This window comes from Myxine glutinosa, chromosome 4, assembly GCF_964187855.1.
Source record: "Myxine glutinosa chromosome 4, kmMyxGlut1.1, whole genome shotgun sequence".
NCBI lineage: Eukaryota > Metazoa > Chordata > Myxini > Myxiniformes > Myxinidae > Myxine > Myxine glutinosa.
This window is the reverse complement of record NC_136264.1, coordinates 122,903,067-122,918,066: the sequence shown is the minus strand read 5'-3', so window position 1 is coordinate 122,918,066 and position 15,000 is coordinate 122,903,067. Positions and strand designations below refer to the sequence as shown.

At 47.5% G+C, this 15,000-nt stretch overlaps 1 protein-coding gene across 1 annotated transcript in view; it reads right to left on the bottom strand.

Annotated features, from left to right (window-relative positions):
- The window catches only part of CCDC174 (coiled-coil domain containing 174), a 48,494-nt gene that overhangs the window by 19,096 nt on the left and 14,398 nt on the right, over nt 1–15,000 (bottom strand). The window contains exons 5-8 of the mRNA XM_078776378.1: nt 14,725–14,920; nt 14,087–14,185; nt 13,840–13,976; nt 250–344 (exon numbers count right to left, since the gene is read on the bottom strand). Of these exons, the coding sequence (XP_078632504.1) occupies nt 250–344; nt 13,840–13,976; nt 14,087–14,185; nt 14,725–14,920 (527 nt within the window). The remainder of the gene's footprint in view (nt 1–249; nt 345–13,839; nt 13,977–14,086; nt 14,186–14,724; nt 14,921–15,000) is intronic.

Sequence of the window (15,000 nt, the reverse complement as noted above, 5' to 3'; positions counted from 1 at the left end):
GCGGCCACTATTTTGTATGGAGGCCCATGGCGGTCACTTACTGGATGTGATTTTCATGAAATAAATTGTGAACAATCTCAAGTGTGTTCTTTCATTTCTATCTGATATACAGTATTCAAACCAACATACTTCTTATTTCCTACATCGCTGTTTGAAATAGTCTCGACTTTCGGCGGACCGTGCATTTAGATATTCACTAATCGCACAACTCTCACAAATTTGTTTCAAACTTTCCCAGCAATGGCAAACCTGTTCTCGTAGCAGATTGAGACGCTGCATCTGCTTTTTACGCATTTCCTCATCCATGGAGAAGGCAAAATATCCCACACCCAGCTCTCGCACTTCTGCAGACGGACAATAATGACAGAGGTCCATCAGCAATGACAGAATGTCTACTGTTAATATTTCTATCACCTCTTCACTCAAAGGCATGGAACTGTGATATTTGCAACAGTAAACAAGGACAACTTCATATATCACATCATTGCCTTGGACTGGAATGAATATATATTATATATATATATATTGTTGCGGATATGGGATTTGCATCCATCCATATCCGCTTGTAAATATTCCCCTATTTCCTCAATACTTCCCAACTCTCCCCAATCCCCCATTCCCTAGTCCCATTGTCTGTAAACAACACTCTGTAGACCCGACCTCCCCCTATTTCCCCCATTAAATGTCGCACCCAGGTTCACCGCATCTCATGTAAGACAACTATAGGACATCTTGCTAGTTATTCTTAGTCTATGTCAGTTAAGGATTCGTTTCCATTAATTCTGACCCTTCGTTGCACCAGAATGTGATTGTATGGCACCGTTAGGAAGTTTAGGACCTCCCAATACCTCCCCGCAGCTCTTCCTCACAGTTCAGCAACAACAACAACGAGCGCAGGGAGTGCGCGTCCTCACTCCGGCTTGGTTGGTAGGGGTGGTGGGAGGGCACCAGGCCTTCCCAACGAGCCGCCATCGAACATGTGCTCGACGGGGTTACCAAACAGGGGCTCCCTGTCGGCTCCTCGTCAAGGGCGGAGCCCGGTAACCCCCGCACCCAATGGAAGCGGCGGACCGGCCCCAGTGGGGCGGAACCAACCAGCCGAGGGCGTGTCACTCCCCGCTGAGCATGCGCAGGAGAGAGAGGTGACGTCAGATGCGCGCCGAGCTTGGAGCAAGCAAGACGACCTCCGAGCGCTGTGAGACCTCCCTGCATCTTTTGAACCGTGCTTTATCCTGTCCCCGAGCCAAGGTGCACCTTGTGCCATCGACCGACCTGCCCATTCCCGCCATCAATCCCCGTGTGAGTCTACCTTGTCCGTTTGTCCGTGGTCTGTCCGGGACTAGATAAGATTGTATTTAAGTGCCCATCTCTTCTGTGTCTTTACCTCACTCTGCCTTGTAATCTACCCCCTTTTCTCCACCACTGTAATTATACCCTCCTCCGGAGGTCTTGAGAACTGTACCCCTTGCGTCGTTTCCTCTTTCCCAGTCGTCGTGTCCTTTCCATCATTGATTTAGCATAGCGCGATTTGGCCAACGTCTGGGTGAATCAGGTGAGTGTAAGGGAAGAAAAGGGGAGCAACTGTTCGGCCGCGGTAATACCACCGCTCGGTAAATAACATCCTAATCCGCGGTCCGTAACAATATATATATACATATATATACTATATATATATATATATATATATATATATATATATATATATATATATAGTAGCTGAGGTACCCGGCTTCGCCCGGGTTGAATAAGAATAATACAAATATATGATGAAAAGAACATGTATATTTTAGAGCAATATCACAGTACATTTCCTACATGACGTTTTGTCAATTTTCAATTTCTCAAAACCTCTTGGTATACAACATTTCTGGTTTTCTTACTTGGTGCCAAGACAAAGATTTTTTTTTTTTTTTTTTTTTTTTTTTTTTTTTTTTTTTTGTATACAAGGTCGAGGCTCGTGATTGCTTGGTTTTCCAACCCTCGAGCAGCCCACGTACAGCTGGCCATGGGAAGTACCCGGCATTGCCGGGCGGGGGAAGGGAGGGGAGGAGGAAGGGGAGGGGAGGGGAGGAGGAAGGGGAGGGGAGGGGAACGGGGGGGGAGGGGAGGAGAGGGTGGGGAGGGGAGAAGAGGGGGGAGGGGAGAAGAGGGGGGAGGGGAGAAGAGGGGGGGGAGGGGAGAAGAGGAGGGAGGGGGAGGAGGAGAGGGGAGGAGAGGGGAGAAGAGGAGGGAGGGGGAGGAGAGGGGAGGGGTGAGGGGGGAGGGGGAGGGGAGGGGAGGGGGCAGTGGAGGGGGAGGAGAGGGGCAGTGGAGGGGGAGGGAAGGGGGCAGTGGAGGGGGAGGGGAGGGAGGAGGGGGAGGGAAGGGGGCAGTGGAGGGGATAGGGGGAGGGGAAGGGGGGAGGGGGGAGGGGAGTGGGAGGGGGGAGGGGAGTGGGAGGGGGAGGGGGGAGGAGTGGGAGGGGGGAGGGGAGTGGGAGGGGGGAGGGGAGTGGGAGGGGACGGGAGGGGGGAGGGGAGGGGGAGGGGGAGGGAGAGTGGAGGGGGAGGTAGAGTGGAGGGGGAGGGAGAGTGGAGGGGGAGGGGGAGGGAGAGTGGAGGGGGAGGGGGGAACGGCTAGCTTGGCAAGCGATAGCAGGCTTTTTACTTTTATTTTTACCTCAATGAGGGCTATATATATAGTCCGTGCTTGGAGCCTTCAGGTTCAACATAAAGTTTTTTTATGAAAAATAATGCATATGTATAACAATCCACCAATGCAAGTTCAGAAATGAATGCAGATCCTTTACTTTGCGATACAAACGCAATTCCCGCCATTTCCACTCACGATCGAGGCCTCCACAGTGACCGCGCCTCTTCTTCCTCCTACAACTTCGTCTCACTTCTTTCACTCAAAATGCACGAAATTCTGCCGCATGAAATTATGTAGAGGCCTCGTCGGGGGGATATAAGGTAGATAAGGAAGGCGTTGTAACAGAAGAATCAAAATAAAAGTGGAAGAACATAAGGAAATGGGAGCTATTCTGGACCCACAGCCAAACCCGACAAACCATTGCAATACACCCCGAACGTCTAGCGCCGCCACAAACTACACCATGGAATTGCAGCTGGCGCGGTTTTTTTAAACCATTGATATTAAAATAAAACGTAGCCTATAACCACCGGGATTTTATGCTGATTCTGAATCTGTGTCGAAAACTTTTCTCCGATGTGTAGTTCTTGAGTTATAAGCGGACATCCACATCCAGACACAGACATAGACACAGACACAGACACACACACATACACACACACCTCCTTTATATATAGAAGATATATATACATATATATATATATACAGTATTGCATTTTGTGAGACAGCAGGAAAGCCTAAGTGGTGTGCTCACCTCTAAGCTTACATTTGTGCTTCCATATTTAATTGCATCAGATCTAACAAAAACGATATACTACTTTTTAATTTGCCAATATTTGGGAGCAAAAAATAATTTAAGTATTTCCCCTGAAATTATACACAAATTAAATATCCCATTTTAATAACAGGCATTTTAAGACCCCAAGACCCCAACAAATTAATTTTACCGATAAAAATACATAATATGTATACAAGTAAAAAAGGTGCAAGGCATGGGTCAAATAAAATCACAGCTGGGCAAAATTCATTTTGATGCAACACAGTCAAGATAGATCAAATAACATTTTTTCAGAATGCTTTTTTTCTTAGCGAGGACTAGAGTGCAGGATAAAGTGAAAGGATTAGCCATAAAAAATAAATTACAGCAGCCCTCGGTTTACGAACACAAGGTGTCTATAAGCTGGAACAATAAACCCCCTTTAAATTCAATACATGTAATAAGTGATTATTTGGTTCCCGAACAAATTTAACCCTGTTGTTGTTAACATAAAAACACTATTAAAAGTGCTTTTTAAATCAAACTGGAACAGCACTCGTAGAAGTCGCAACGTCGACCGATGTGCCTCCAGCCACATTATTACACATGCTTGTCATAAGTTAGATTTAAATCCCTTCAGCTGTTCTCAAGTATCACATTTTCTACCTGACATGACCTCTGACCATTGACGCCAAAATCGAATCAGTTCATCTTTACATCATAGTACATACAGGGTGTCCCGTTTAACATCGCCCTGGTTAACGTTGTTTCGTTACAACGTCCATACTAATTAGACACCAAGACTTCACAGAACGTTGTGATAATTTACCTACAACTCGCTATTACAGCGTCGATTATAGAACTATGGAAAATCTTCGGTGCTACTATTAAATTTATATAGAAAAGAAGAGGCAGAGCAGCAAGCAGTCAACCATTGATGCTTTTTTGCAGGAGTGAGGAAAACGGTCATCTCAACAGGCAGCAGAAGCCTTCACGTTACAGCAAAGGGGAGAACCCTCTGGATCTCAGTGACTCCCCACCCTCCACCAGTAGATTGCTTTATTGTACTAAAGGATGATATGTTTGTAGTTTATTTTACATTTACTTAGAGTACTGTATTACAATGTACAATTCAGAATCTATAAACAACGAAAAGTGCGAATTTACTTAAATGTGATGCATTTAATGTGGGCGAAGGAATTAAACCTCCCTCCCCCACCCCCCTCCCTACCCCCCCCCCCACCCCTAATTATACCAATTCTGACGAAATCGATCAATAAATTTAACGTCGTTTCACTTAACGTCATGTTTTCAAGAAAGTTACCACGACGTTAACTGAGGACCAAGTGTACTTGATCCAAGTTTGATTTAAATCCCTTCAGCCATTCTCAAGTTATTGCAGTCACGAGAACCTATCACGGACAAACGCACGGACAGCCAACCCGAAAACATGTTGGTGGAGGCATAAAAATGAATAAATTGATGCGATAAATACAGCAGTACAGTAATAATAACTAGAACTGCCACTTTATAACTGCTGGCAGTGATGACTGAGTACCACAATGCCTCACTTTGATATACCCTGCTTTGTTCAGACACGTGGCCCATAGACAACCTCTTAAAAAAACAAAAAAGGATTCAGAATGGCACTTTTTAAATTCAATTCAAAGGATTTTTTTTTTTTAAACAACTCAGATTCAAAATAAATTTTAAAAAATGGCTGCCAGACCATACGACAGATGACGTTTGAATTATCAAACTATATTTTGAAACACTCGATCATGTGCGTGAAGTTTCACATTGATCTTGAAAGCCATTCTGCAGAAGTTTAAATTGTAAGATTTCTTATTCTTCAAATAATTAAAACATTCTGGCTGCCAGACCGTGTGACTGATCATGTTGAAATTTTTAACATTTATTCCCCTTGACGGCGAGATAATACTTTTAAAGTTTGACTTCAATAGCTTAAGCCAATTCAGAGAAAGTTATTTATTTATTGTACTTTGATACAATATGGCTGCCAAACCACGTGGCCTATGATGTCATAATTTCCACACTATTTGCAGCAATGGTGTGAGATGACATTGGTAAAATTTCGCATCAATCCATTCAGTGCTTTCAGAGAAAAGCTTTAAAAATTTTTTTGCATATAGTCCAATATGGCTGTCAAGACCACATGACTTAATAATTTGCAAAGTATATTCCCCAAGGCTAGCAGATCATGTGTGCGGAGTTTCGCATCGATCTAGTAAGCCCTTCTGGAGAAGATGATTTTTGAAGATTTGCATTTTCAATCAAATATGGCTGCCAAACCAAGTGACCAATGACGTTGTCTTACTATAATTCACCAAATGTCCGTCCGTCCATTCGAAGGTACCACAAAAACAGCTGAACCAATCGCAACGATATTTTGCGTGGGTAATCCTGGGACCCCCTGGAGTAAAATATGCTGTATTGTTTTTCCAATTTTCCCAAACACGACGGAATAATATTTACCGATATGAACAGTGATGTGGCTTTTATTGAAATTCTACAAATACCGTTTAGATTTTGATGAGAATTATGAACCTGCCGCAAATGTGGAAGTGGACAGATGACGGCAATGAGCGGGTTTCATAATATCCCAATACAACCATCATTCAATTGTAATGTTAAATCGTTGAACGTTAATCGTGTTAATCGTTTTGTTAAAGTATCAATTGATGATTGGAATCGAGTGAATACAATTACGATTTTAAATTCGTAATTGTGTTCACCCAACCGTACGGAACTTCACATCAGGATTTTAATATTTGTTTATGTCACGAATGTTGTTAAAAGTTTATTTTTTATATTAATGTTATTTAATTTGTGATTGAAGTTATGCTGTTTGGAATGAAAAAAGATATCGACTTCAAGTGAATGACGGAATGCCGTGATGGTTTCTACTTTCTAAACGTGAAATTTGTGGATTGCCATATGCAGATTCACCATTGACTGGGTATAGAACAAACATACCCATTTGTTTGCAAACAGGTACGTTTTTCATGGAAGTCCTTCATGAACTTGCTGTCCATGTCTGACGTGCGACTGAAAGTGCTACAGGAATGTGGAATTTATTTGTTTCATGCTTTAGCATTCGCCATTTCTGCATTGTCTGTTTGCTTCTGGCCTCCCACCCGTGCATAGCACGGGTACCTCACTAGTCAATTTAATTCTCCCACAATTTTTGCAAAGATCACGCCCAGGAAATTTCACACTTATTCGATCAAGTGTTCTACTTGTCGAATTATGACATCATAATGGAGGCACCTATGACCATCAAAAACATATATTTTATTTCCCATGGGGAGTTCTTGACATTGCGCCAAGTTTCAGGTTTTTTTTCATGGGGCAGTTGAGACAGAGGTACAAGGTTTTTTGGTGTACCACACCCTGTACCACATGACATATGACATAATTAGCAAAAAAAAAATTATACAGGAGGCAGCGCTCCTTTGGTAAGAATTTATCAATTGAACCAACGGTAACAGAGAAAATGATTTTTTTTAAAGTAAAAAAAAAAAAAACGGTAGAAGAACAAGAAAAAGACGAATAAAATTAACAAAAACAATAGGGTTCCACAACCTGATAGGCATGTGGTACCCTAATAAAGCCTAAAAAGAAAATACTGTGCAATAAATGTAAAAATGATCACTAAATGGCTGAGAACTGCCGAAGCACAACACTGAACACAACATGCAAATACAAATCTTTTTTGGGCAATCGACAAAAACCAGCGGCAGTTGGGAGACGTCATTGTGTACAAATACAATACAATACAATACAATACAGTAAAGTATGTTGGAAACATCACCATGTTCCACTGTTCAGTGAGTCACCCCAGCATTGTTCATTTTCCCACATTCGAGCGGCCAAGTTCCTGCACGCTCAGTGCGGCGGTATGTTTGAAAACCCTATTAAATCCTGGGTTATTTTTTAACTTACATGAAAACGTTATTAAATGTACTTTTAAAATAAACAAGTACAAAAAGTTTTAATTAAAACAAAAGCCACGTCGATGTTACACAATGCCTAGATGCAGCTGTGCCTATAACGTCGATGTTATAGGCACAGGACATTCCTATTGATTTGATTACTTGATGTTATTTTTGTGCAAAGTGAAAATATATCTCGGCAATTTCCCGTGTGTGGCGACGAATTTTTAATATATCTCGGCATTTTCCCATCTGTTATTTCAGGCGGTGTATGACTGACCATGCCGCGATTTAAAAAATATATATCTCGGCAATTTCCCGTATGTGGCGACACGTGAACGAAACTATGCTCCTCTCTCCACATTATTGCGACGACGTATAAATTAAATATTTCATCGTGACGATTGTCATCAAATGGACGAATTTTTAATATATCTCAGCATTTTCCCGTCTGTTATTTCGGGCGGTGTATGACTGACCATGCCGCGATTTAAAAAAAAAATATCTCAATGGACTTGAAGTTACAGGCCTTTGAGAATTCATTTCGTTCTATAAAGGCCAACTTTCATCGGATTTTCTTCCCGTTTTTTTTCAACCGAGTCTAAAACTATGTTAGCGACTGTGAAAAATGAAATGATATATCGAATTTGATTTGAAATAAAACTGTGTGAGAGAGGAAGACACCACGGGCCTACAAAACAGGCCTCAAAGCTATGCGAGTTAATAAAATGGTGGATATTTGTTTATATGAAGCCTCTCCCACAATGGGTGGAGCTATGGTTCCCAGAATGGGTGGAGCTTTGAGGTTTTGTCTTCTCTGCAAGAACAAGAACAAGAAGAAGAACAACAACAACAGCAGAGGGCACTCTATTAGCAGCGTCTGCGACGCGGCTAAAAATGAATAAACTAGAGTATATTGAACGTGTGGAGTATAAGGGACGACGAGGGATAATGAGCCAGTTAGACGGTTTATGGTGAAGCAGTGTGAGCACTGCTGTCTCTCATGCCGGTAAGGAACCTCATGGAGAGAATGGCATGTGAAATGGCGAAAGTGTGTGAAACGACAAAGCCCGTGTGAATGAGGTGTCAATTATAGTGTGAATGGGTAATTAGCTATCAAGGTCCAGATTTCCTGTGTTTAGCGCTCAGCGCAGTACATTCAGAAAAGATCAGATGTTCGTATGAATGGATCAAGCGTTCAAAAGATCGAAACATGGTTATCACTCTAATACTCTGCTCCAGTGTGTTTGTTTGTCCATTCATGGGTGGGTCTTCCTCCATTGAGGGAAGGGCTACACCCATTCTGGGAGAGGCTTCAAAAACAAATCTCCACCACTTTGTTTGCTCCGCATACCCTCTGAGGCTCCATTTTAAGACTGAATTAACGCGTGTTCTATCATAACAAGTTACCTTTTGAAGAAACAACGGTACATTTTGATTGGAATTCATGCCAAGAAAACAAGGTATGGCATGTTCCGTTTGGAGCAATCGAGGCAACGGTCTATTATACACCGCCCAAAGAAGGTGCGGTTTCATAATGCAGAGGAAAGAAAATTGAGATCTTTAATGAAAAAAAATTAAAAAATAAAAATTGATTTTCGCATGAGTTTTCAAGGCTGAATTGTGTGCAAGTACAGAATTAATAAACAAACTATTTCACGTGTGTATGGACTTGTAATTCACATATCATTATCTAAATAAATAAATAAACGGGAAATTGCCGAGAGATATTTTTTCGTTCTTATTGAATAAGTTATGTGCACGTACACTTCAAGAAGTTTATTTGAAATCTTCAATTTAAAAAATGTACTTTTGTATGCTGTAACGAAAAGAGTAATTTTGGTTTTCGCCGGACAGAAGGGGATAATGTATAATGTCTTTATAAACTGCCCATTATACTTTTTTCCCAGGGACTTTTCCATTTCTGTATTTTCATTTTTCTGTACTTTTCCATTTGAGCTGTATTCCTTATACAGTGGTCACAATAAAAAGTTTCATTCTTTAGACGTAGTCACAATAAAAAGTTGCAATTCTTTGGTAGACTGACCATGGGGAGAGGAGGGGAGCTTAGTTTACGTGTCGCCACTTACTCACTCGTGGTAACTTACATGTCACATTTGGAACTGCCATTTCCAAAATGAATAAAAAAAAATGAGGAAATAGAACGCCGATGAACGTCGTGATCCTCTCCCCCCCCCCCCCCCCCCTGTGTGTGACCCTCTCTCACCCCCCCCTGTGTGTGACCCTCTCTCACCCCCCCTGTGTGTGACCCTCTCTCACCCCCCCTGTGTGTGACCCTCTCTCACCCCCCCCCCCTGTGTGTGACCCTCTCTCACCCCCCCCCCTGTGTGTGACCCTCTCTCACCCCCCCCCCCCTGTGTGTGACCCTCTCTCACCCCCCCCCCCTGTGTGTGACCCTCCCCCCCCCCCCTGTGTGTGACCCTCCCCCCCCCCTGTGTGTGACCCCCTCTCCCCTGTGTGTGACCCCCTCTCCCCTGTGTGTGACCCCCTCTCCCCTGTGTGTGACCCCCTCTCCCCTGTGTGTGACCCCCTCTCCCCTGTGTGTGACCCCCTCTCCCCTGTGTGTGACCCCCTCTCCCCTGTGTGTGACCCCCTCTCCCCTGTGTGTGCCCCCCTCTCCCCTGTGTGTGACCCCCTCTCCCCTGTGTGTGACCCCCTCTCCCCTGTGTGTGACCCCCTCTCCCCTGTGTGTGACCCCCTCTCCCCTGTGTGTGACCCCCTCTCCCCTGTGTGTGACCCCCTCTCCCCTGTGTGTGACCCCCTCTCCCCTGTGTGTGACACCCTCTCCCCTGTGTGTGAGCCCCTCTCCCCTGTGTGTGACCCCCTCTCCCCTGTGTGTGACCCCCTCTCCCCTGTGTGTGACCCCCCTCTCCCCTGTGTGTGACCCCCCTCTCCCCTGTGTGTGACCCCCCTCTCCCCTGTGTGTGACCCCCCTCTCCCCTGTGTGTGACCCCCCTCTCCCCTGTGTGTGAGCCCCTCTCCCCTGTGTGTGACCCCCTCTCCCCTGTGTGTGACCCCCTCTCCCCTGTGTGTGACCCCCTCTCCCCTGTGTGTGACCCCCTCTCCCCTGTGTGTGACCCCCTCTCCCCTGTGTGTGACCCTCTCTCTCCCCTGTGTGTGACCCTCTCTCCCCTGTGTGTGACCCTCTCTCCCCTGTGTGTGACCCTCTCTCCCCTGTGTGTGACCCTCTCTCCCCTGTGTGTGACCCTCTCTCCCCTGTGTGTGACCCTCTCTCCCCTGTGTGTGACCCTCTCTCCCCTGTGTGTGACCCTCTCTCCCCTGTGTGTGACCCTCTCTCCCCTGTGTGTGACCCTCTCTCCCCTGTGTGTGACCCTCTCTCCCCTGTGTGTGACCCTCTCTCCCCTGTGTGTGACCCTCTCTCCCCTGTGTGTGACCCTCTCTCCCCTGTGTGTGACCCTCTCTCCCCTGTGTGTGACCCTCTCTCCCCTGTGTGTGACCCTCTCTCCCCTGTGTGTGACCCTCTCTCCCCTGTGTGTGACCCTCTCTCCCCTGTGTGTGACCCTCTCTCCCCTGTGTGTGACCCTCTCTCCCCTGTGTGTGACCCTCTCTCCCCTGTGTGTGACCCTCTCTCCCCTGTGTGTGACCCTCTCTCCCCTGTGTGTGACCCTCTCTCCCCTGTGTGTGACCCTCTCTCCCCTGTGTGTGACCCTCTCTCCCCTGTGTGTGACCCTCTCTCCCCTGTGTGTGACCCTCTCTCCCCTGTGTGTGACCCTCTCTCCCCTGTGTGTGACCCTCTCTCCCCTGTGTGTGACCCTCTCTCCCCTGTGTGTGACCCTCTCTCCCCTGTGTGTGACCTGTGTGACCCTCTCTCTCCCTGTGATCCTCGACCCCCTCTCTTGTGTGCGATCCTCGACCCCCTCTCTTGTGTGCGATCCTCGCCCCCTCTCTTCTGTGTGCGATCCTCGCCCCCTCTCTTCTGTGTGCGATCCTCGCCCCCTCTCTTCTGTGTGCGATCCTCGCCCCCTCTCTTCTGTGTGCGATCCTCGCCCCCTCTCTTCTGTGTGCGATCCTCGCCCCCTCTCTTCTGTGTGCGATCCTCGCCCCCTCTCTTCTGTGTGCGATCCTCGCCCCCTCTCTTCTGTGTGCGATCCTCGCCCCCTCTCTTCTGTGTGCGATCCTCGCCCCCTCTCTTCTGTGTGCGATCCTCGCCCCCTCTCTTCTGTGTGCGATCCTCGCCCCCTCTCTTCTGTGTGCGATCCTCGCCCCCTCTCTTCTGTGTGCGATCCTCGCCCCCTCTCTTCTGTGTGCGATCCTCGCCCCCTCTCTTCTGTGTGCGATCCTCGCCCCCTCTCTTCTGTGTGCGATCCTCGCCCCCTCTCTTCTGTGTGCGATCCTCGCCCCCTCTCTTCTGTGTGCGATCCTCGCCCCCTCTCTTCTGTGTGCGATCCTCGCCCCCTCTCTTCTGTGTGCGATCCTCGCCCCCTCTCTTCTGTGTGCGATCCTCGCCCCCTCTCTTCTGTGTGCGATCCTCGCCCCCTCTCTTCTGTGTGCGATCCTCGCCCCCTCTCTTCTGTGTGCGATCCTCGCCCCCTCTCTTCTGTGTGCGATCCTCGCCCCCTCTCTTCTGTGTGCGATCCTCGCCCCCTCTCTTCTGTGTGCGATCCTCGCCCCCTCTCTTCTGTGTGCGATCCTCGCCCCTCTCTTCTGTGTGCGATCCTCGCCCCCTCTCTTCTGTGTGCGATCCTCGCCCCCTCTCTTCTGTGTGCGATCCTCGCCCCCTCTCTTCTGTGTGCGATCCTCGCCCCCTCTCTTCTGTGTGCGATCCTCGCCCCCTCTCTTCTGTGTGCGATCCTCGTCCCCTCTCTTCTGTGTGCGATCCTCGCCCCCTCTCTTCTGTGTGCGATCCTCGCCCCCTCTCTTCTGTGTGCGATCCTCGCCCCCTCTCTTCTGTGTGCGATCCTCGCCCCCCCTCTTCTGTGTGCGATCCTCGCCCCCTCTCTTCTGTGTGCGATCCTCGCCCCCTCTCTTCTGTGTGCGATCCTCGCCCCCTCTCTTCTGTGTGCGATCCTCGCCCCCTCTCTTCTGTGTGCGATCCTCGCCCCCTCTCTTCTGTGTGCGATCCTCGCCCCCTCTCTTCTGTGTGCGATCCTCGCCCCCTCTCTTCTGTGTGCGATCCTCGCCCCTCTCTTCTGTGTGCGATCATCGCCCCCTCTCTTCTGTGTGCGATCCTCGCCCCCTCTCTTCTGTGTGCGATCCTCGCCCCCTCTCTTCTGTGTGCGATCCTCGCCCCCTCTCTTCTGTGTGCGATCCTCGCCCCCTCTCTTCTGTGTGCGATCCTCGCCCCCTCTCTTCTGTGTGCGATCCTCGCCCCCTCTCTTCTGTGTGCGATCCTTGCCCCTCTCTTCTGTGTGCGATCCTCGCCCCCTCTCTTCTGTGTGCGATCCTCGCCTCCTCTCTTCTGTGTGCGATCCTCGCCCCCTCTCTACTGTGTGCGATCCTCGCCCCCTCTCTTCTGTGTGCGATCCTCGCCCCCTCTCTTCTGTGTGCGATCCTCGCCCCCTCTCTTCTGTGTGCGATCCTCGCCCCCTCTCTTCTGTGTGCGATCCTCGCCCCTCTCTTCTGTGTGCGATCCTCGCCCCCTCTCTTCTGTGTGCGATCCTCGACCCCCTCTCTTGTGTGCGATCCTCGCCCCCTCTCTTCTGTGTGCGGTCCTCGCCCGCTCTCTTCTGTGTGCGATCCTCGCCCCCTCTCTTCTGTGTGCTGATCCTCGCCCGCTCTCTTCTGTGTGTGATCCTCGCCCGCTCTCTTCTGTGTGTGATCCTCGCCCCCTGTCTTCTGTGTGTGATCCTCGCCCCCTGTCTTGTGTGTGTGATCCTCGCCCCCTGTCTTCTGTGTGTGATCCTCGCCTGCTCTCTTCTATGTGCGATCCTCGCCCCCTGTCTTCTGTGTGTGATCCTCGCCCCCTGTCTTCTGTGTGTGATCCTCGCCCCTGTCTTCTGTGTGCGATCCTCGCCCCCTCCCTTCTGTGTGTGATCCTCGCCCCCTCCCTTCTGTGTGCGATCCTCACCCCCTCCCTTCTGTGTGTGATCCTCGCCCCCCTCTCCCTGTGCAGTGTGTGTGGTGTGGGGGGAGGAGTGGGAAGATTTGAGCTCCTGAAGTCACATTTTACATAACGTGTAATTACAAATTACAAAATGTATTTCCCATGTGCATGCATGTTATCAGAAATAAATAAATTGTGAAGATTACATCATTTCTGGATCTGACGAGTTAGTTTTATAAAATGGTTACTGGCAACTACGTGCAGCATTCAACTTAAGATGTCCAATGTCCAATGTCATACATGACTATGCCCGTGGATTTCCCATGGTTGCCCCACTAGTAAAGTATAATATTCGTATGAACGGATGTTCAGAAGCCAAGTGTTCGGAAACCGGAGACTGCCTGTACAGTTATTTTGCTAATCTTTTTTAAACAACATTCTCTACGTGAAGCGATTTTCACAAACCACACCGTTTTCACGAATATGCTCATAGTGAACAGGTCCAATCGGTCTTTTCATAGACTCTTGCTCTTCCATTTCCCATTTCTCCCGTGCATCCTCAGTTCTCATGTCATCAGACAGCAGTGTGCGCTCCTCCAACTTGACCCTGAGGATTTAAAAAGGCATAAAGGCTAGCAATATTTGTAAACGAGTTGGTGTAGGTTGAAGATTAAAAAAAAAAAGTGACAAAGTCATTCATAGAATTAACACTCTTACCTCTTTGCCCCAGCCAAGTCCCTATCCATGGCTTTTAAAGCTGGAAGATCTTTGCGCAGACACCTTCTAGCACGGCCCAGCATGTCCGTGAAGTCCACCCTGAACACGCAGCACGTTTTCACGAGAATACAACTCCACAATCATTATCTAATTCATACATATATTTTATATACCGTACCGTATGCAAATCAGGTCATGTTGACAAGTTCACAGGGTAGACACATTGGTACAAATTATGATTCTGATGTACCACAATCTGTTAGAGCGGTAGTTATGGCAGGAACTTGGAATTTGTTCAGGGTACTGGTGATAGTTCGCCTACTTTTGGCAAAGGACATCATGGGATCTTTAATGACCACCAACTAATGCCAGCAGATGGGCCGCCCAGTTTAACATCCATCTGAGTGATGACACATATTGACGAATCACCCTGCCTGTGAAACACCAGGATGACAGTTTATAACCGAGTCGGGATTGGAACACGGTTAGACAGCTTAGAGATGAGTGTGCATTCCTCTTGGAGTCTCGATCATCTGCTAGCCCTTGGTACAAATATTAATCTCAAAATAAGTGTCCAAAAAACTTTTTCAATGCAACTACATCGCAATCACTACGACAACTCTATGCCAAATACTTACCACTCTTCCTCAGGGTTTGCCGGTGGTGGAAGGTCTTCTTCTCGAGCCAGTTCTCCATCTAGTTCTACCATTTTACTCATTATGTGGCTGGACTTTTCTTCTGCCATACCCTTGGACACTTGTTCACGCATCTCCCGCTGGTTGTCAATGACTTTCTGAGCAAAGTCCACCAAATACCGCTCCTCCGTTTCCTCATCTATAATCAGCACACATCCATGAAAAATACCATGGACTCAACTCATCAACTGTGCATCACAAGCAAAAGTCGAAGAGCAT